At 49.9% G+C, this 22,083-nt stretch overlaps 1 protein-coding gene across 3 annotated transcripts in view; it reads left to right on the top strand.

The window, feature by feature from the left end:
- Positions 1-983: 983 nt before the first annotated feature.
- The window catches only part of WT1 (WT1 transcription factor), a 46,111-nt gene continuing 25,011 nt past the window's right edge, over positions 984-22,083 (top strand). Inside the window, exons 1-5 of one of the 3 annotated variants that reach the window (XM_040980304.1) lie at positions 984-1,825; positions 6,962-7,084; positions 7,390-7,492; positions 17,055-17,132; positions 18,098-18,148. In XM_040980304.1, coding sequence (XP_040836238.1) covers positions 1,378-1,825; positions 6,962-7,084; positions 7,390-7,492; positions 17,055-17,132; positions 18,098-18,148 — 803 coding nt within the window. In that variant the 5' untranslated portion in view covers positions 984-1,377. Of the gene's footprint in view, positions 1,826-5,268; positions 5,279-6,961; positions 7,085-7,389; positions 7,493-17,054; positions 17,133-18,097; positions 18,149-22,083 lie in introns of those variants that run through there. The other 2 variants (XM_040980305.1, XM_040980306.1) reach the window with 2 other exon arrangements.

Below are 22,083 nucleotides of genomic sequence, written 5' to 3'. Positions count from 1 at the left end.
GCTAAGTCAACTTACAGCCTCTCCCCAACCCGCCACGGCGTGAACGCTGCCTGGGACCCAGAGCCCGGGACTGCTCTCCCTGCCCCACTTCTGAGTTTTCTATCACCGCGCTGGCCCTGGTGCTCTCAAGGAGCCAACCTCGCTCCTCCAGCAACGCTTCCAAACTCTCCCCACTCCCCTTCCTCGCAAATCTAGCTTCCATTTCCCAGTTTAGCAGAACTCCTCACGAGAAAGAAGATCTACAGGTCGCTGACAGCGACTAGAGGTAGGCGGCAACCGCCCTCCAGACTCCAGCCTCGCCAAGTAACCAACTCCCGGAGCAGCGAACACGCCCCCACATAGCAGAACTGATGCCCAGCTGGGGCACTTGGGTCCTCAGCCCCAGAACCCCTCCAGGGGCCGCCCCCTCCACCCCTCTCCACCACAGTGACCCCAAGGTGACGGACACCGTTAGGGCCCGAAGGCTGGAAAAGCAAGAGCCAAGTCGCCGGGCGCGCAGTCTGAGGGAATCCGCCTCGTTCGGCGTTTCCCTCAAAGTTCCCGCCCTCTGGGAGCCCACCTGCCCCTCCCTCCAACCCGCCCTCTGCACTCTTTGAACAACCCCCCATCTGACTCCCCGACGCGTCCGGAAACTGAGGGGGACGCACTGCTCACCTGGAGGGACTCGCCCCGGGGCGGTGAGGCGCCCACACTCTTCCCGAAGGCCAAGATGGGGAAGTGGGGGGAGGGCTGCGACGCAAAGGCCGGCTAAGAGCGCGCGTGGCGGGTGGGAGAGGAGGGGGTCTCGGGGACGGACGCCCCCTCGGGCCCGCCCCCCACCCCCACCCTCCGCCAGGGCGCCCCCGGCAGCAGTACGCGCCGCCAGGCCCGACTAGGGCTGGCGGTGAATGGAGCTGCCGAGCCTCCTGGCTCCTCCTCCTCCCCCGCCGCCGCCGGCCCCTCTTATTTGAGCTTTGGGAAGCAGGGGGCAGCCAGGCAGCTGGGGTAAGGAGTTCAAGGCAGCGCCCACACCCGGGGGCTCTCCACAACCCGACCGTCTGTCGGCTCCCCCCCTTCCCGCCCTCCCTCCCACTCACGCACCCACCCACTCACCCACCTACCCAGCCACCCAGTGTCGGGACCGCTGCCCGGGGTCCAGCCGGGCCCCGCCGCCGCCGCCGCCTCGCCACGAACCTGGACTTCCTCCCGCCGCCGGAGCCGGCTTCCACGTGTGCTCCGGAGCCCGCGTCTCAGCACGCTGTCTGCTTGGCGGAGTCCGAACAGCCGGGAGTCCGGGGCCCGAGCGGCGTTTGGCTCAAGTTCGGAGCTGCAGAAGCTAGCTCCGAACATCCGCAGGGCCGGAGAAGCCGCGGGCCGGCCGGGGCTGAGCTGCCGCCGATGGGCTCCGACGTGCGGGACCTGAACGCGCTGCTGCCCGCCGTGCCCTCGCTGGGCGGCGGCGGCGGCTGCGCCCTGCCCGTGAGCGGCGCGGCGCAGTGGGCGCCCGTGCTGGACTTTGCGCCCCCGGGCGCTTCGGCTTACGGTTCGCTGGGCGGCCCCGCGCCGCCGCCGGCTCCGCCGCCACCCCCGCCGCCGCCGCCGCCACCTCACTCCTTCATCAAACAGGAGCCGAGCTGGGGCGGCGCGGAGCCGCACGAGGAGCAGTGCCTGAGCGCCTTCACCGTCCACTTCTCGGGCCAGTTCACCGGCACCGCTGGAGCCTGCCGCTACGGACCCTTCGGTCCTCCTCCGCCCAGCCAGGCCTCCTCGGGCCAGGCCAGGATGTTCCCCAATGCGCCCTACCTGCCCAGCTGCCTCGAGAGCCAGCCCGCTATTCGTAACCAGGGTGAGTAGGCTGGGGAAGCGCCCCCCTGCTCGCGGGGCGCTGGCGACACGCGCGACCTCTCTCCTCCTCTTCCCCGGATCCCAGCTCTCGCACGGCTGCCTCCCCGGAGGTACTGTCGGGGGATAGAGGAAGCAACGGCCGGGGAGAGGCTTGCGGCATCCTCTGCCGCTCCGCAGAGCCGGGAGCCAACCCTTCTGTTCGCGGGAGCCGGGAGGTCGCCGCGGACCCCTCGCAACCCGAGACTGTGGGCCCGCGCGTGCCGACGGAGTGGAAAGGGAACCGGTGCCGTCTGTGCAGCTTTGCCTCCGGGCAAGGTTTTGGTGCTTTGAGGCACCACCCGGTTGATGCCAAAGCATGGGCACATTTTAGACGTGTGGACAGCGCGAGGTCGGAGCGGGACCAAAACTAAATGGAGCATCTGGTGCTGTCCAAAGGCCAGCACCAAGGCCCAAAGGCCCTAGAGCTCCCAAAGGCCCTAGAGCTCCCCGGCCATGCCGATGGTGTCAGCACACGCTGGCCCCTCGTGGGCCCCTCAGGGCAGAGTGTCTAGGTGGCTTTACCGAGCCGTGGAGAGCTCCTAGGATGGCTGTTTCGCAGACATCTAGCAACAGAGGAAAACCCGTTTTATCCGACTCCAGCTGTGTGGGACCCTGGTGTAAAGGGAGTGTAGGTTTTCTTTATTGTAAACGAGAGGCTCTGCCAGGGGGAGTTTTCCAAGACCCAGGGGGTGAGAGCCGGGCAGGTTTATGGGCACACTCCCGCTCGCGACCGTCGCAGACCCACCCTGTGTGATCTGGTCCCCTTCGTTAATTCATTCCCTCTTTGCACTCCTCTACTGTGGAGAACCTAAGCCGGTTCGGGTTGATGCAGGAAACCCCATGGCAGATGTATTTTCCTGGAGCAAATCATGCAGAGGCTTCAATGTTTCCCGAATGAGTGGGGATGGCAGGGGCAGAGTTCACATTGTGTCCTGGAAGGTATCAGACTCCGGAGGCACGGAGAAGAGCTTGGCTGTCTGTTCTCAACTGTGTCTTCTAAACCAGGGCCTTCAAGGCCACCAGCAGCACCTGGTCCATCAGAAGCTCCACTGAAACCAAAACCGTCCTTTTCATCCAGAACAATCTGTCTGCCATGGAATGTGAGGGAAACCCAGGGTCCTCTCCTCTATATATCTCTCAGAAGGTGAAATTAATGTGTGCGCTTACTGGATCCGAGATTCCTGTTCCGTGGGCTGGTGTTACGTTTGGCTCAATCTCCAGTTACCGTCTCTGGTCCAAGGAGAGCGTGGATGGGCAGCATGGAGGTTGGGTCAGCCCTGAAAGAATTGGGGGAATATAGAAGTCCCCGTAGCATGGGTTACCCCACCGGGGACACAGCAGCTTGGCTTACCACCCCTAGGGTTAGAAACACATCGCAGAAGCGAAGGTGTGTGACCCGTTGTGTGCACACGTTTGTGTGTTGGAAAAGACCTGAGAAGCTTCATGTCCAAACCCCTGGGACACCATATTCTGCTGCACCATCATCCCTGTTTTGAGTGCACCCAAATTCAACAGGGAGCTGTGAAATCGGGGCTCCATCACTTGTGGCGTAGCCACTCTTCTGTCAGCAAGCAGGTTTGGTGCTCAGGTTCTGTCCATTTGCCTTCGGAGCAGAGCTGAGGGTTCGCAGCCAGCAGGTGACACACTTGTGGGGACAGTTCCTAGACCTCTCAGGTGGATAGGATCAGCCAGTGGTGAGAACAGGACCTGGGGGTGCGGAAGGGGAGCAGGTGGGGAGCCAGCCCCAGACTGGGATCCTGATCTGCAAGCCACCGCTTTCCAACTCCCAGTTGGGTTTTCATTCAACAACGCGGCAGAAATGGGCTGAGCAGGCCCAGTCGGCGGAGCCCCCTTGGCAGCTGTAGAGGATGTGTCCCCAACCCAGAGTGGACAGAAAGGGAAGGAAGGCCCTTCTGCCTCAAGAGTCCATGTTCGTTATTAGACTTTTATGTCTCAGGTTCCTGAAGCTCCCTCAGAAGGCAGGACCTGGTCTCATGGTTTGGGGCTAGTGGAAGCAGTCTCCCTGATGAAGGCCAAACACCAGGAGAAGCAAAGGAGGCTGTGTCTGGATGCCTGGCCTCAGGCAGTGTGCCTGGGCATGGCGCACAGACAGGGGCCAGTGCTGGTGGGCCACTTCCTAGTCTCCACCCTCCCACCACAGCTTCATAAACCTGTTCATTTTCCCTATACCACGTTGCTTCAATAGAGCTGGTATCCTGATCTCCAGATACCGGAGACTGAATGTTAAAGGTGATTCGCAGTCTCAAAGCTCTCAGCCTGTCAGAGCTCCTTGTTTCTTGATGAGGAAATAGAGGCTGTATGAGATGGGTGCAGAAGGACTCCGTCTGGGGCAGAGCTAGGGGCTTCCACCCAGACTGCACTCTTTTCCAAGGATCTTGGCCTCACTATTGAAATGGGTTTCCTATGCCTGCCTGGCCAGGCACCAGACTAGTTGTGAGGTTTGTTAAGACACAGGTGGGGTGAGAATTTAGGACTAAAGGCAGAGTTTTGCAAGGGGCTAAAGGTTGCTTCCCAGGCAGCTGCTGCTCCCCTAAGCCCGATGGTAGGCAGGGCCCTAGCAAGACCAAACCTTGAGATCATCAGGTTTGTTGGCAAGACCACTTCGTCAGAGTTCCAAAGGCGCCCCCCTCAGGCCGCATGGTCGGAGAACAGATTTTCTTTTTTTGGATTGCATTTCAGATGGCTCAGAGTCTTCCTGGCTGAGCTGAGTTTGCTATCCATCCCATTTTTTGCTTCCCCCATCTCCCCTCCCTCGCACCCCCGCACCCCATGCCAGGCCTAGGCCATTTCCCGGGTTCCTCCGCAGGCGCGGGCGGGGGAAGGCCTCCTCCCTCGCCTCTCTGCGCGTTCAAGGTTGCGCCCCCTTCGAGGGCCAGGACAAACCGTGGGAAAGGCGCTACCTTGGCAGCTAGAGCCTCTCGCTCCAAAGGCCTGTGCAAGGAACCTTTGAACATGCTGCGCCTTCCCACCGGCAGCTGGTCCTTCCCCGGCCTCCGCCCCCGCCCCCTCTGCTCTGGGCCTAACGCCTCCCGGGGACAGCGCGTTCTAATCAGTCCTGGGTCTGATAAGCTTCTAATTAAAAGAACCCTTACTCTGTCTGTCCAGCATGCGCTTTCGTCACCACCTGTCTAGGGAAATCCAAGGGAGGGTTCCAGCATAGCCCCTACCTCGCGAGACCCGCGTGTTTGGGGCGAGGGTCGGGGGGAGACAGTAGGCACCGGCATCCTTGGGCTTGAATTCTGGGGCGCAGAGCCAACGCCGCCAGCGCGGGAGCTACCGCTGGAACCGCAGCCCTCACTGGCTCGCTGCGCATGGACTGTTGCGGAGCCGACCTCTCCAAACCGTGCGGTACCCCTGGGTCCTTGTCTGCTCAGCGGTTCAAGAATGGAGAAGGGTTCGTCTAGAATACGCTTTCCCCCCTCACTTCTGTTTCTCTCTCTCTCTCTCTCTCTCTCTCTCTCTTTTGAGTATTATAGAAATTCGATTTTCGCTGTGGGTAATGTCAAGTGCTGGAAGCCAGTTTTCCTTTATAAACAGCTTATCTTTGAGTCTGAAATACAACCAGGTTTCTGAGCTCAGAAGGGAATTCCCTGGGAGCCCCAGCTTGCGCACCCAACCTAATGGCTACACGGGCACAGATTATCTCCGCCTATTAATAGGGCAGAAGTGGAGGCCCTCTTTCTTTGGTCAGACACACTCCTGTGGCTCCCTGCTGATGCGTGAGACTCAACGCCCTGGCCTCTAACAGCCCAGTTAAATATGGACCGCTCCCGCATGGAGTATTCCCACTCCCACCCCAAACCCTCTGGCCTGTCACTCTTCTTGGGGCGGGTGGCTGCGTGTGTTGCGAAGGTGTTTGTAACTAATGGCCCCTGTTCTCCAATTCGCTCGTTTGTACACACACACACACACACACACACACACACACGCACGATGCAGAACTGTGGTCAGACTCATGCAAAAATGGGGGGAAGGGGCGCCTTTCCCTGCACCTCACCCCCTGGGCTGGGGGAGGGCGTTCTGTGGATTTTGGAGACCCTGCAGTGGACATGGAGCTGGTGGTGGAGGTGTGAGAGCGGATGTCAGCGTCTGCCTGCTGTATTCGCTTGCCATGGCTCGGCTGGATCTCTGGTCACAGCTACGGGAATCCCGCGCGTTGAAAGAGCCTCCCTCCGCCTCCTTGGGATCAGACCTGGTTTTTAGCCAGAGGATGCATTTTTCGCAGAGGTGGCAACAGCTACCAAGAAGGGGTGGGGAGGTTTAAAACGATTGTACAACAATAATCAAGAACGAATGTTCTCCAGCGAAAAAAACGTCTTCCTTTTCTCACCTTTGGAGGCTCTTGTCTTGGGTTTCTGGGCAGGCAGGGAAACTGAGAAACAAGACACAATCTCAAACACCGTATAAGACTTTTTTTTTTTCTGTTCCGTAAAGCAAGGAAGTTGACCACCGCAGTGAGCCCCAGGTGGTCGGAGGCGGTGGGGGAGGGGGCGAAGGGACGCCCCCTCCATCCTTTGCCAAGGGCCTCGCGCGTAGTGGTGTCGGGTGGTGCGGCCCCAGACAGATAACATTACTCGGTAATTACTCTCTCTATTTACAACGCAGGCCGTTTCACTGGCTTGGAGTAATTAATGAAAGTTGGTGCGCGGGCCCCTGATTTACAGCTCCGAGTCAGCGCGGGGTCAGCGGAACAGATTCATTTCGCTCGCCCCGCGCTGCCCTGCGCCAGAGCCGCGGTGTTTGTTTTGGTGGGAGAATCAACTTTCTCCGCCGCGCAGGCGACAGCTTTTACACTTAACTTGCCGAGAGGCTCTCGGAGCAGAAGAGGCAGACACCAAGGAAGAGCTAGGCGAACATAATTTTGGGAAAGGCCTGGTGACCAGCATTTGGGTCGGGAGACCATGGGGGAACCCCTCTTGAGGTCATGTCCTGAGGCTTGGAGACCCGGCTGCCCACCGAAAGTTGCGGGAACGGGTGGCGTGAGATCTAAAGGCGGCGGGGGGGGGCGGGTCTGGCGGTACCCTATGCGATCCAAGGGCCCCCTTCGACCCTGTGCCCCTCTCTGCCGCTCCTGCAGGATACAGCACGGTCACCTTCGACGGGACGCCCAGCTACGGTCACACGCCCTCGCACCACGCGGCGCAGTTCCCCAACCACTCTTTCAAGCACGAGGACCCAATGGGCCAGCAGGGATCGCTGGGTAAGCGCGCTGGCACCACGCCACCCTCCCCCTCTCCATGTAACGCCTCTGCCAGCTAAATTGGGGAAGACATGTAAAGGAACCTTGGGAATAATTAGCACAGTTTCACTCTCATTCCTTAAAAAAAAATTTTTTTTTCGCCTTCTTCAATCTCCAACTACGTTTGGAAAAGCGCCACTCAACCAATTCCTGAGGGTTCTCCGGGAGCGTCCCGTTTTTCGGGATCTCTCCTTGCATGCCCGGCACCCCGCCCCAGGGTTCCCAGTTGTGGGGGCGCTCACCCTTGTCCTCACTTCTCTGGGCAGGTGATCAGCAGTACTCCGTGCCGCCTCCAGTCTACGGCTGCCACACGCCCACCGACAGCTGCACGGGCAGCCAGGCCCTGCTGCTGCGGACGCCTTACAGCAGGTAGGAAGCGCCGGGGGTCGCGCCTGGGACTCTAGAAATGGGGTTGTGGGGAGGGCGCGAACCAACGGGTGAGGAAACCTCCGACTCGGGACATCCAGGCCTGCGGAAACCTTGAGCGCACCGGCCGCCTTCATCCCGCCCGGCCTCGCCAAGGGAATGAAAGCACAAAGCTCCACTCCTCGTTCCCCCTTTGGCTCTCATTTGGTGCGTAAACGGGAGTAATGACTGTTGCTGGAGCTCAAGAGTTCCCAGAGAAGTTATTATTATTTTTTTTCAGGGTCTTTACAACAAAAGGTGAGCCGCCAGGAGTTAGCTCCCCTCCTCGTTTCTTATTCCCCAAGCCCTCCTTGTGCGCCCAGGTTTGCTGGCCACAACGGCCAGACTGCTTCGAGGGCGTGTAGCCTGGACCACAGTCTTCTCTCCACCACCACCCTCTAGAGATCGGGGCCTGCGATGGCGCTTTGTGAACTTGGTTTCCAGAGGCTCGGCTGTGTGCTGGGGCGGGACCCTGGCCTCTGTGCAGACTTGGCCTTGGGCGCAGCGGGACCCAGCGCTGGGACGGCTCTGGCCCACGCTCCCCTCCTTGTTGGCAGGAGACGGAAGCCCCAGCGTGTTTCCCCTCCAAGCGTCTCCACCCCGCGTCCCCATAGCTTCTTTCCCGTCTCTCGCTCCACCTTCCACCTTCTCTCCTCCAAATTTATTCTTCAACTTTGGGTGAACTTGGCCGGCATCCCGCGTCTCCGATAGGGTTGCCTAGTAACTGTGGCGCACACCCCGGCGAGCGCGAGGCGGGGGTGGGGACGCGGCAGGGGATTGGGCGCGCATTACCTCATAGCCACCCCCACCTCCAGGGTGCTGCGGGGATCCTGACACGGACGGCCCCAAGCCCATCCCCATCCTCCCGCCCTCCGAGCCCGCGCGGGGTCCCGGGGCTGACGTCAAGGGAAGGAGGTAGTGAGGTAATGAAGGAAGGAAAGGCGCCTGCCCTGGGAGATTGGGTGGGGGCACGACTGAGCCTGGGGAGCCTGTGATCGCACAGGTGGAGGAGGGGTGGCGGCAGTGCATCCCACTTCTCCCTGCACCGAGGGGGAGCCCTGGTTCTGTGAAGTTTCTGGAAAGGAGCAGGGTCTTTCATTTCTGCCACCTGAGACTTGGGACTAGGGACACTTGAAAAATACTACATAATAATTGGATTTAGGATGGCAAGTCACCGGCTTTTTGTTTGCTTTTTAGGACACAGCAAAGATGCCCACGGAATGGGCAGGTAGGGGTAGAATGATTATGCCTCCTCCAAATCTTCCCCCCTTTCCTGAGCAAGAAACCAGTTATCTTTTTACATAGGTGGTCCGTGGCTCTATCCCAAGCCCACCACCTCAGTGCCTTCCTTGGGCGGACAAAGTCCCTGACATGGGTGCAGAATTCACACCCATTCTCTAATGTGCACCCACTTTCCTGGTGGGGAAAGAGCAGTGGCAACCAAGCCATTACCATTCTTTGTTCCTGTCCATGGCAGGGTGTTACTGCTGTGAGGATTGTTCTAGAAGCCACCAGTGCTGACCACTCCCCATTGGATGAAGGCAGCCCAGTTCCTTGGCCTTGGATCCTTGTGGATTGAGCTGGATGGGTCCTGTTGGGATGGCCCAGGGCACCTTCTTGGCGGTATTACCCTGCAGCCTGCTAGTCTTCACGCACCGTGTGGGACTGTGGAGAGGAGCTCAGGGTGCAGTGATCAGCCTGCGCTGCCCCTCACCCCCAGCTGTTTAATACCAATTCTCTAATCCATCTCTGAGATGAGTTTGACTTAGGGTTGAGTTTGTGGTTGCTATAGAAGCAGGCAAAGTTAGATTGGGTTTTGTGTCTTCTAATCCAGCTTCCAGTTGACCACTGTAAAGCAATTTTGTCAGATTCATCTTTCAGAAATATTTCTGATTCTGGAATTTTCTTTGGTCTCATTTTTACGTGAGTTTCAACATTCGTTTTGAATGATTTCCAAAGTGTAACACCTTAAAAACAAACAAATAACAAAAACCAACTTTCTGACTCTTGTGGGTAGAGTCTTGAATGCTTCACCTATCATAAGTGCACAGTGATTTCAAATCACTTTCCAAGTAGTATTTCTGTGGTAATGATGAGTAGGGAAACATGAGAATGTTTTAAAGTCGGGGTCTGTACGGCAACATTACTGCAGCAGTATCAATTTCCATCATTTCCACATTCTTAAAACGTATTCATGTGCTTCTGTGAATGCACTATTGGAGCATAGAAAATAGAACCAAATTTAAATTACCTGCTGGCTGAAGTAGCAGCATTTTTCAGAAAGGTATCTGTGTGTTTTCTTGGTTTGTTTTGTTGATTTGACCTCCTGAGGCCAACCTTGCAGCTGCTTTGCCCCTGCCCTCCGTCTGTGTAGTATTTGCCTATTTTGTCTCAGGATCTGGTTTCCCTGTTTGATCTGACATAGAGGCAGTGGTTAGCCATCTCACAGAAAATGGGCAGTGTGCCTGTGAGTTTGCTTTGAGGACGTTCTCAAAGTTCTTCCAGTTCTTTCCAGTTCTCTCCCAGTCTGCCCAGTTCTCTCCCGTCTCAGATTCGAGAAGTGATAGCTACACACATTTGTGTGAGTGAGAAATGCCTCAGTTATCTTATAGGAAGTAGTAGGGATGTGACTTTTGTCATCCTTTATAGCCCCAACTCCCAGATATTGAAGAAGGATAAGGTTTTTTTTACAGGTCCCCAAGACCTTTGCAACCAGGCGCTGACCTCTCTGGAACCAGTGACGATAGCGGGATGCATGCGTGAGCTGATGTAACATACTAACTTGGCTCTATTGCATGTTGTGTACTCAGTGCTCTCATTTCCTCCTTCTGACTTGTCTGTGAGGCAGGTATAATAATCTCCATTTTACTGATGAGGAAATAAGTTCAGAGACTTGGAGTAACTTACTGCCGGTTGTACTGCAAGTGAATCGGTAGTAGGATTCAGTTCTCAGTCCCTCTGGGTTCAAAGCCCATCGAGGTGCTGAACGACTGAGGCACTCCGGAACATTCAGTGCTGCCTACCTGGGCTGTTCCCCTTCCATAGTCCATGGCAGCGTTTCTGCTGATGAGTAACATTCTATAACACAGTCATAGACTCCGTAGTGCTAGGCACCACTGTGAACCTCTCTAATCCACATCATGACTCAAGTGGGTGATAGATTGCCTACCCCATTTTACAAAGAAGGCGGCACAGGCACTGAGAGGTGGATTTCCCCAGTGTGACAGGATGAGGGGCAGAACTGGTGGCCATCTTCAGGTAGTGAGGCTCCGGAACCTATCCTGTTCCCCTTTGCGTGCCATTCCCTCTCTGGATAGAGAATTGCCATTCTCTTTCTGAGGATGGCACCTGTCCACAGTCTTGCTACAGCAAATTTTCCTCTACCACAGTTGTAAATTCCTATTATCCATCCATTAGTTTTATCCATAGCACCTCATGGAAAGAATTTGGTGGCTTAAGGGCATTATTTTCCCCAGGCGAGTGTTGTCAGAAGCAGACTTGAGCTTTCTGCTGAAGCCTCGACCCACAAAGCAGCTGTCTTCCACTCCATATCCTCCGGCTGCGTCTTTCCCAGTGGTCAGGAATGTCAGGGTGAAGTTCTGTCCAGGTACCTAAAGAGTGTGAGGCCAGCGACCCTTTTTCCGTTCATCCACACTCAGGAGGAATGACTGTTCCAGGTCATGTTGGTTTGTGTTTCTTTGAGCAGAGTCTCCCCTCCCTCCATGAGCTCTCCTTCCCAAGTCCAGGTAGGCTTCCAAGCTCAGGCTGCACCACCCCCAACTTTTCTGTCTAAGAGAGGCAGCTGCCTGGGACTTCTAGACTTCCTTCCCTTGACTCTTCTTCCCCAAGTTCCTGCTGCAACTTTTGCTTGCTGGCCTTCATGGAGTTCCTGGTCCCTGACCAGCAAATTCATGATGTGAATTTCACAGCTACTTTGAAGAGTTAGCCTTTATATTGCATTTAAAAGTTATCTCCTGCACACTGATTTTTGTTTTGTTTTGACATTTTAGTCATTTTCCTTTCTTCTCGTTTATAGTAATTTGCATATCCCTCTTTAGCAGTTGTGCAGCCAACCTAGATGAGAATGGTTCCTTTTGTTGCACCTCGGCCTTGAGCAGCTACAACTGCTCCAACTCTGGGAGCAGTAATTATTGGGCTGAATAAATTGAATTCTGAACTCTGACGACTCACAAACAGTGATGTTGAAAGGGGAACCTGTTTCCAGCAGGTTGTCATTCCTGTAAAAAAAAAAAAAATGAAACAAGAAACACAAAACTGAGTGAGTGGCCACAGCATTTCCTGGGAGTCTTAGGATCAACAGTCCATTGGGATTGCGTTTCTTCATTGATATACACTGAGTGGCAGCCTGAGCCCAGGACGATAGAGTCAGACTTAATGATACCTCTTTGCTTGTGTATCTATGCATGCCTTACACAGTGCAGTTTTGGTATTTGTTTGCCATTTAGGTAGGTAGAAGATAGAAGTTGGAAATGACTTCAGGGGTGATAGGCAGTGTCATCAAAGCCATAAGCTTGAATTGAATTTGTCTCCAGGGAAGGGGAAAAAAAAATCTAGCTCCAAATAATCCCCATAACTTTCATGCCAACCAAGTGTTTATCCATAAAGATCGAATCCCAGTGGGTTTGGCTTTGGTTAGCTGGTGAGCCTACAAGAAATGACAATATGGAGAGGGTGGCTGTGAAATAATTATTTGCTGTAGCCTGCTGGGCAGAAATTTCAGGGCAGACAGCCTCCAAGGCGCCTAGGGGGGAAGAGCACAGGAAAGGGCTGCGTGGATGTCTGGCTGCAGCCCCTGTGCAGGAGTCTGGGTTATCAGGTACAGCTAATCCCCCAGGGGCCTCCAGCAGCGCGGGAGCTGGAAACGTAGAGATCTCTGATCACGGATGCTGGCTTCTTTGCGTATTTTTTCTTGTTTGGTCTGCTTTCTTTTTCTGTCTTCTTCCTTCTCTTCTCACCCTTGCCCCTTTGTATAAATTTTATCTTTGATAATTTTTAGATGTTTGATTTGATCTCTTCTACAACCAAATGTTACTTTGCCAGCCAGCAACCACGTGCAGAGAGAACCTTAATCTCAACCAGATTACATGGATCTGTTCCAGGGGTGACACGAACTTTTCTTCCTTGTTCTGCTGAATATAGTAAACATGCTTCATGATGAAAATGGGCTTGAATCACACACTCACTTGGAAAGTGGGGGAGTTCTGGGCTAGATAATAGCAGAGGATTTTTTTTTTTCTTCCTTTCTTTTTGTGCAGAGGTCGAGAACTCGGTAATACCACAGTCCAGGCCAAAACAAACGCTATATGATCTACTACTGATTTCCTTTCAAGTTCCCCTTTTTGCTAGGACTGACTTCCTTTTATTTTACTCCAACTTGCATTAATCCCAGTTATAGAAGTTTCTTTTCCTCTTTCTCTCTCTCTTGCCTCCAACTTCAAACATTTCTTACATAGGAAACAAGTGCCTTTTTTTTTTTTTTTTTAAAAAAAAAAGGCTCTACTTAAAAGTATATAAAGAACATCGTGACTTTGGGAATGTAACTTGCAGCCTGCAGTTTGAGAATTCACTTCCGAACAGGCAGAGTTGGCGGCTGCAGCTGAAATGCCTACGTGACCGCTACTTATCTGATCTCCTCTGGGAATGAGGTGGCCGACACCTACTGTGGCTGTTCAACAACTGGATGCTTCACTTGCCAGAGATGGAACATGTTCCTCAAACATCTGCCTCATGTTGTGGTCTTCCCTAATGATTGCTGGGTATTGACTGACTGCCCAAATGGATCGTGGCCTGAGTATGCATTGCTGGAGGCCAGTATTTTTAGCTTGAGTCCACATTCTGTCATTCCTCCAGCAGCAGTTACTATCACTGTTGTCACTGATTCCTAGTTGAAAAGTTGTGCAGTCAGATGAACTGATTGGGTTTTTACATAACCTCAATCAACAGAAGACAGGATGTGGTTAAAACTGTACTCGGATCCTATCTCTGGCCTTAGGAAACCTGCTAGCAGCTAGAGGATTTTCTGCAAGCTGTTCTCTCCCTTTTCCCCAACTAAGGTTTTGCAGACGGAGCCATCAGGACAACAATCAGAAAATAAGTAGTGACCTTAGTTAGCTGAAGCTTTGGGCATCGCCTACCATTGTGACTTCCGAGAGACAGAGTATGTCATCATGCTGTTTTGTTCTCTTTCGCTTCCAGACACTTGTCTCTTACTGTTGCTATTGTATAGTGCCAGGATAAAGCTCACAGGCCAACGAATGCCAGGATGCCTTCAGATGAGTGGGACAGGGTGTGGTTGCCAACGTTAGGCAGCTCTCTGAGCCCTAGTCCACATCTGGGGATCCCAGTTACACATACTTCACAAAGTTGTGATGATCAAGGTTGAGCATGTGTGAAAGTGCTATATGAAACTGGATAGGTAAGAAGAAAAATGAAGTGCAGTTTTAATATTATCTTCAGAGAGGTGTTACCTTCTTTGAGCCTCATTTATATTGCTGTAAAATTTGAGATTAGTATTCTTCTTGACAGATGATGAAACTGAGGTGCAGGGGTTGAACTGGTTTGCTTCATATCCCATAGCTCAGAGATTAGCACTGTCCAATGGAAGCATCATAGATGCTATATATTATAATTTGAAAAGAATAAGTAGGATTGAGGGGGAGAAAGAGAGATCTTCCATCTGTTGGTTCAGTAGTTCCCAGTAGTCAGGGAGAGGCCAGAGCTAATTACTCCATCCTCTTCTCCTATGTGGGTGACAGGAATTCAAGTGGTCGAACCATCATCTGCTAACCTCAAGGTGCATTAGCAAGAAGCTGGATCAGAAGCTGAGTAACTAGGACTTGACTGAGGCACTTTCTTTATGGAATGCATATGTCCCTAGTGGTGGTTTACTACTGAACCATAATGCCCACCTCAAATTATTTTTAGAACTTTGTATTTAACTCAACTCGTTAAAAAAAAAGATGTATTTTTGAAAGGCAGAGTTACATAAAAAGAGAGGAGGGGTAGGGAGAAAAAGAGAGATCTTACAGCCAATAGCTCACTCCCAAAAGGGTCGCAACTACCTGGACTGGGCCAGGCCAGAGCCAGAAGCATCATCCAGTTCTATCACCTGAATGCGGGGTTCCAAGACTAGTGAATTGGAAATGGATCAACCAGGACTCAGATTGGTGCCTGTATAGGATGGCTGCAGGTGGCAGCTTTTATCTGTTAACTCCACAGTGCCAGACCCAAAGTGTAATCATTTCTTTGTGTGATGCTAGTCATATTTCAAGTGCTCCAGTGTCACCTGTGACCAATGGCTACCTCATTAGACAGTGTAATACAGAGGATTTATTAAACATTAAGAGAATATATATATATTTTTTTTTCACATGTAAGACATAGACCCCATATTTGAGAAAAAAAGTTTGTGTCCCAGGAGCCACGGAAAGGCTCTGAAAATATTTTTCTTTTTTGTGATAACCCCTTACAGGGATCTTTAGGAATCAAAGTATTCTTTAGATAATGTAAGAATCCTAAATCATAAAGTTATATATTTGAAATTCATTCACTCTTATGCATAAACTTACGTCACTCACCTTACTTCCTGACCTCTTGAACATTTCCTTAGTTTTAATGCAAGGATGAAATAATTCAGAAAGATCCCACATCCCAACAGGGCCTAGGAAAATTGTCAACTGGGGCTGAATGATTTTAGCTGGCAAACAATTTTTTAAAAATTAGTGACAAAAATATAGAGCTGCCTGGGGAATACAATGCCTGTTGGGCGAGATTAATGGCAAGATTAATAAATGGATTGCTTGATGAAAAGGCACAGGAGAACAAACACCAGTAGAGAGGTTGTGGAGGAGGCTGCTTATTAATGAACTGTCAGCTCAAAGAAAGTTCAAGAAACTCTCCCGTGGTCAATGCTGCAGGCTGGCACTTCTAATAAAAGTTGGGGTCCTTCAGGAATTAATTATACCAGCCTTACAGCAAGAATTCATGGAATTGCGAAATGTAGTGGCACAGACCAGCACGGGCTGCTGCAGCAACTGGGGAAGCTGCAGGGGAAACTAATCATTTTTTTTTTCATTGATATGAAGGATATTGTAGTAGCATAATAGCCAGTCAGACATGGGGATGAATAATGGGGTCCAGATATAGCCTGACTAATGAAACTACACATACTTTTTGAGTTTCAAGCCACTTCACTTTTCATATGCAGGATCACCCCCCACCCCTGGAATCTGACTTCCTCCTTCTCCTGTATACCCAGCACTAAGGAGTTCCAAATCATTTTCAGAGTGATGATACCAGAGTCAGATGGACCCTACCATGATTTATCAAGCTGTGTAGAAAGAACACACAGTATTCATTTATTCCACAGTGCTGTAATTTCCATCACAGCTTCCCCAGGTTCTCCATTTAGTTGGCCTCAGAAAACCCTCTCTGAGTTAAGAAGTTGGAGTTGCCTCTGTCTGGATGAAGCAACCCAAAGGAATGCTGGGATAAGACAGAGGTTGTTCAGAATTTGCAGTCTGCAATGGCATGTTCAATATTGAATCCTTCTTATCTCCTTTCACTTCTGCGGTGAAGGTGGAGTACAACCTTGCTTCTGTAATGTGTTTAGACCAAGGGGTCTCAGACAGGCCATTAATCTCCTTGGTCTCGAATTGCATAATTAACCATTTCAGTTCAGGCCCAAGTTTATTCCTAGTAACTCTTGACAGTTTAGGACATGTCTGGCCATTGGTTTATGTACCGTTTTTCTAGGAATGAGATTAAATATGAAGGGGTCGAGAATCACTTTTGGTTGGCTTACATGGGAAGTATTTTCCTCTGTGAGATCTAGATCTAAGTGGTGGAGGCTTGTTTCGCCTTTTAGAGCTGAGTTTGGCCTCCCAACCTCCTCACCCCCCTGGTTGCCTCCATCTGAGTTGTGTGAGGATCATAAAACATATGGAGAATGATTCCTTCGGTGCTGGGTAGGGTTTATCATTCCCTTTCTTTTGCTTGTCACATCCTTGCCTATTAGGTCATCCATCACCCATCACTCTGACTTTTCAGACCCTCATAATCCACATGATACTTATCCTTTGGATTAAAACAACTTAATGGTATTTTCACGAATAATTAATCTGCTGTCTTTTTACTCTCAGCTCCAAGCTTTTAACTTTAATGTTGAGTTATCCAGCCTGTGTTGCCTTTCGAAGTTTCACTCCCTTTAGCTCCTTCCCCTCCAAAGTTTAATACCTCTTTAGAAACTTCTATGTTTGCTATACTGGTTTTTTTTTTTTTTTAAAAAAACCTTCCAAATTACTCTCACGTCATTTCTGCTGGTGTGAGGTGAATAACTGCAGAAATCAGAGGGATGAAAGGAAAACCATTTCAGACCCATGTAGTCTATCATTCTGGAGGACCCTGGAGGACCCTGGAGGTCTGGACTCAGAAGAACAATTAAAAACTGCACAAGCACTTGGCTTTTTGTGGTTATGTTTCTAACTCTGGATGTTTTTCCTAACAGCGACAATTTATATCAAATGACCTCCCAGCTTGAGTGCATGACCTGGAATCAGATGAATTTGGGAGCCACTTTAAAAGGGTAAGGTTTTCTTTACTCTGTGGTCTTTTACTAGTAACTTAGATCTATTTGAATCATTATTAAGATGCTGATAGTTTATAAAGAGGGCAATTTTAGCAAAACGGGCTCAGCTTTTGGTTGTATTAAGATGCTGTCTTCCTTCCTCCAGTTTGTGGCTTGTGTTTGGGATCAAATTTTCAAAAATACAAATACTTTTGTTGAGAAGATTGAGAACACTTTATGTGGTTTCATGGAATGTTTTTTATAGAGGTGTCCATTTCAAACACATTTAATGTTTGTTTTCCTAGTGCTATTGTAGATGACTACTGTATTAGCTAATCAAGAAATGTTTTGAATATGCAAAGTCCAGGGTCAAGTTTACGTATATCTGTGTGATGATGATTTGGACAATCCAAAGGCAGATATTTTCATGCCTCATTGCACCAGCACATTTTTTCCCTATTTATGTGATACAGTTATAATAATAGGGAGACTACAGCTATGAAATCTAGGCAGAGCTTGCTCTCAGCAGCGACAGAACTTGTTCTGGGTTTTCTAACAAGTCTGAGAAGATGGAAAATAGAATGCAGGAAGTGCCTGTGAGGTATTGGGTGTTCTTCTAGGTCACCTCATCTTATTTTCCTAACCATGAGGTCTGGGTACTGTTAGTTTTGTTACAGTTGAGTACATAAATCAAGCACACAAGGTAATTTACCGAGTTTATTCCTGCTCGCTGGTAGAGCTGGGATTCCAAGCCCAGATCTGATTCCAAAGTCCGAGAGCTTTCCAGTCTCTTTGTAGTGCCCTGCACCTCACCACTGGGCCTCATAGGGCGTGGATTTGGCTCAGCACTCTTAACTCAACAGCCAGCATGATGTCTTCTGCCTCTGTAGTGGTTTCTCCTTGGATTCTGGGATCTGGGGTGGGGGCTTGCCAGAGCCATGCATGCTCCATTCCCCATTCCTCCACCTCTTCTTCTCTTCTAGAGTTGCTGCTGGAAGCTCCAGCTCAATGAAATGGACAGAAGGGCAGAGCAAGTGAGTGGACAATGCGGGAATGTCAAAGCAATGACTTGGGACAATGCAGGAGTTAGAGCTGTCCTGGGTAAACAGGGTAGCAGTTGATTGTTGTCTTCCTTTCTTTGGCTTTTCTTGTTCGCCAGCGATGCACTGTGGGCAGAATGGAAGTGGTGCCCTTTGTCATCAATATATCATGAAAAACAATTGTAATGATAATGTGGTAGGAACCTTATTCATTTCTCTGTGAATGTTCCACAAAATACATTTGTGGTGTCACAGATCAAGTCCTAATTTACTGAATGTGCTATGCCCTGTCTACCTTTAACCTTCTCAGGGAGAACTTAATTTGTATCCCAACTCCATAATGGGGCTTTGCAAAACGTTGTAATATTTTTTCTTTTTCGTTCCCATATATTTCTGCCTTCCCCAATTGGTAGCCTGTACCCTGAGACATGTCTGGAGCTGCTTATTTATTTCTTAATATTTGTTTTGTTTGTTTGAAAGGCAGATATGGTATGATGGGAAGAGATCTTCAGTCTACTGATTCACTGCCCACGTAGCCACCATGGCTGGGGCTGGTCTTTGCCAAAGCCAGGTTTCCAGCAATGTAGACAGAAGAGACCTAAGCACTTGGGCTATCTTTCACTGTGTTTTCATGTCTCTATCTAGGGAGCTGGTTCAGGAGACAGAGCAGCTGGGATGTAAGCTAGTGCTCCCAGAAAGGATGCTGGGACAGCAGGGGGCAGGTTAGCTGGGCGCACCACAGCCCTGCCTTTTAGAGCTATTTCTTTGGCCGAGACTGTGGCTTTCTTCTGTCTTGTGCTTTCATCAGTAAGTGCTGGATCATCCTTCAGTGACAATGACTAAGTTGTTTTTCATCTTTTAGATAATACCGTCAGATCTCTCCTCCATTCCCATCTCCATTTACCTTCTTTCTTTCTCCCTCCTTCCCTCACTCCTTGCCTCCCTCCCTTCCTCCCTTCCTTTCTTCTCTCGCTCCCTCCCTCCCTCCTTCCTTCCTTTCTTCCTTCCATTTCCTGCTGTTTTATCCAGATCTCTACTTCATCTCTGCACCTAAAGTCAAAACCTTTCTGTTGCTTTAAATAGCTTTCTTCCTGGCTTCAATTCTAGGGGCTGCTGACAATTTCAGCCTTCTATTCAGGTACCAACAACTAGCTACTCTTCCATAGCTTCTTGGACCCAGTCTTTATTGCAGGGTCCCTTCCTTTTCTTCTCTCCCCTCTACTGAGAATTTGGGGCCTGGGCACAAATTCAGTGCCAAGAAGAGGCAGAATACAAGTGTAAACTAAAGAATAGTTTCACTTTTTAAATGTTTTCATGCTGGAGAACAAGGTTATTTTTCTTCGTATAATCACAACAATTACAGATGAGGAACTTTGGCATGTGCTTGAGTTTGAGTGTTTCCATAGTTAAGATAATTGTGATGCTTCAAAAGGTCTTTAATCTTACGAAAGTGTCACTTACTGGAGAGTTACAAACTATATGGTAAGGATGAAACATGATGTATGAATAACTGGTTTTTATTCAATGTTGCGTAAGAATGACTAGAGTTTTTATTTGTCTGTTAAATCTTGGGGGCCCAGTGTGATAACCTAGCAGCTAAAGTCCTCACCTTGCACGTGCTGGGATCCCACATGGATGCTGGTTCTTATCCTAGCAGCCCCGTTTCCCATCCAGCTCCCTGCCTGTGGCCTGGGAAAGCAATCAAGGATGGGCCAAAGCCTTGGGACCCTAAGCCCATGTGACAGACCTGGAAGAAGCCCCTGGCTCCTGGTGTTGCGGCCGCTTGGGGAGTGAATCAACGGATGGAAGATCTTCCTCTCTGTATATCTGCCTTTCCAATAGAAATAAATAAATCTTTTTTTTAAACAAGTCTTGGGATAGGGTGTCTAATACAAAGTGTTTTTTGTGTATTAAGTTTATTCAGGGAGCTGTACCAAAGGGACTGAGTGGCCCCGATAGATCGTTCCACAAAAGAAAGCAAACACATTTGTCTAAGTTATTGACACCTCACATACTGTGGCTCCATCCCTTTCCAGCATACTGGAAATATACTAGTTTCTGCTTCCATGTTAATTAAACATTTGCCTTAGAATGTAATTTAAAAATGTTGAGTCCCTTTCGTCTGCCTTTACTACACCAGCTGAGATATTATCATCAGGTCTATCTTTCACATGAGGTCATGTCATCTAAGTTCACATAATGAGTGTCAGGGGCTCTGACTCCAGGAACTGGCCTCTGATTAGAATTTCTTAAATGTGTTATATTATGATCAGTTAGAAGTATCCTTCTACTGAGATCTAGCATAAACACATAGGCACACACACAAAACAAAGGTTTTCACTAAATAATACCCTTATGTTGTGAGTTTTGCTATTTCCCATTCATATCAACTTTTAAATGCTGATTGTATGTACTACATTGTTTCTACAACCCAATGACGCATCTTGATCAACAGTTTGTCTTTCTTTAGTTCATAAAGTTCATAAATGGTCAAGAAACGGATTCAGTGGACTCTAATAACAATAGAAAGTGTGACTGTTCCTCTGAGGAAACTGTGTGGGTTGTGGTCATTATTCTCTATGACACTAAGTTTATTTCCCTATTCCTAAGATACAAAAATATTGTTGGCCTAGAAAATAAATTTAGGAGAGAAGATCAAATGGGTTTTTTTTCTTCTATCTATAACTAGGGGCTTTACATCGAGAAAATCATGGTGCCCAGGCCCTGTGTGGCTGCCTAGCAGCTAAAGTCTTCACCTTGTGTGTGCGTCAGGATCCTATATGGGTACCACTTCATGTGTCGGCAGCCTTGCTTCCCATCCACCTCCCTGCTTGTGGCCTGGGAAGGCAGTCAAGGACGGCCCAAAGCCTTGGGACCCTGCATCCGTGTGGGAGACCCAGAGGAAGCTCCTGGCTTCGGATCGGCTCAGCTCCAGCTGCTACAGCCCTTAGGGAATGAATCACCAGACGGATGAAGATCTTCCTCTCTGTCTCTCCTCCTCTCTGTATATCTGACTTTTGACTTTCTAATTAAAAAAAAGTCTTTAAAACAAGAAAAGAAAATTGTGGTACATGTAGAACAAGAAAATTGGTGATCTGAGTCATGGATATTTGAGAGAAAAAACTATGCTTTTCACATCATTCTTAAATATGAGGCATAATCACTTAAAAATATTTATTTTTATTGCAAAGTCAGATTTACAGAGAGGAGGAGAGACAGAGGAAGATCTTCTGTCTGATGATTCATTCCCCAAGTAACTGCAACGGCCGGTGCTTCACATATCTGAAGCCAGGAGTCTCTTCTTGGTCTCCCATGTGGGTGCAGGGTCCCAAGGCTTTGGGCCGTCCTCTATTGCTTTCCCAGGCCACAAGCAGGGAGCTGGATGGGAAGTGGAGCTGCTGGGATTAGAACCGGCGTGCATGCAAAGCGAGGACTTTAGCTGCTAGGCCACCACGCTGGGTCCCATAATTAATTGAGATTGGATATCTCAAATTAATTCTCACTAAATACTCAATCATGATTTCTTTCATTGAAGATAGACATTTTTAACACAACGGCTAAAAAAATTAGGCCTGTTTTCTTTTGTCCAAAGCAAGTCCTTGCAGGCGTCTTCATTAGATGCCAGGGAACAGTGTTAGAACGAGTGGGAAGATTTTAAGTAGAACATAGATAAGCTGGAGTGCAAATTTGATAGGATGGCAGGGTTTGAGCAGGAGACGCTGACTTACTCCTTTCTCTTCCTTTTCTCATAAGTCGTTTTCTAACCTCTGTGTCTTCGTTAGGATAAGAGCTACCTGTATGGCCTCAAATGAGAGCGTGGGTTGTCCTGTAATGTAAATTGGGCAGAAGGCACTTGATAAAAACACTTTCCTTGACCTTGCATCAATGAAGTTGGCTTTATAAAGTGGGCTCCTGGAGGGGGAAAAAAA

Source organism: Ochotona curzoniae, unplaced genomic scaffold (genome assembly GCF_017591425.1).
Source record: "Ochotona curzoniae isolate NIBS_2020 unplaced genomic scaffold, NIBS_Ocur_1.0 contig_3432, whole genome shotgun sequence".
Taxonomy (NCBI): domain Eukaryota; kingdom Metazoa; phylum Chordata; class Mammalia; order Lagomorpha; family Ochotonidae; genus Ochotona; species Ochotona curzoniae.
This window is presented reverse-complemented; position numbering and strand designations above follow the sequence as displayed.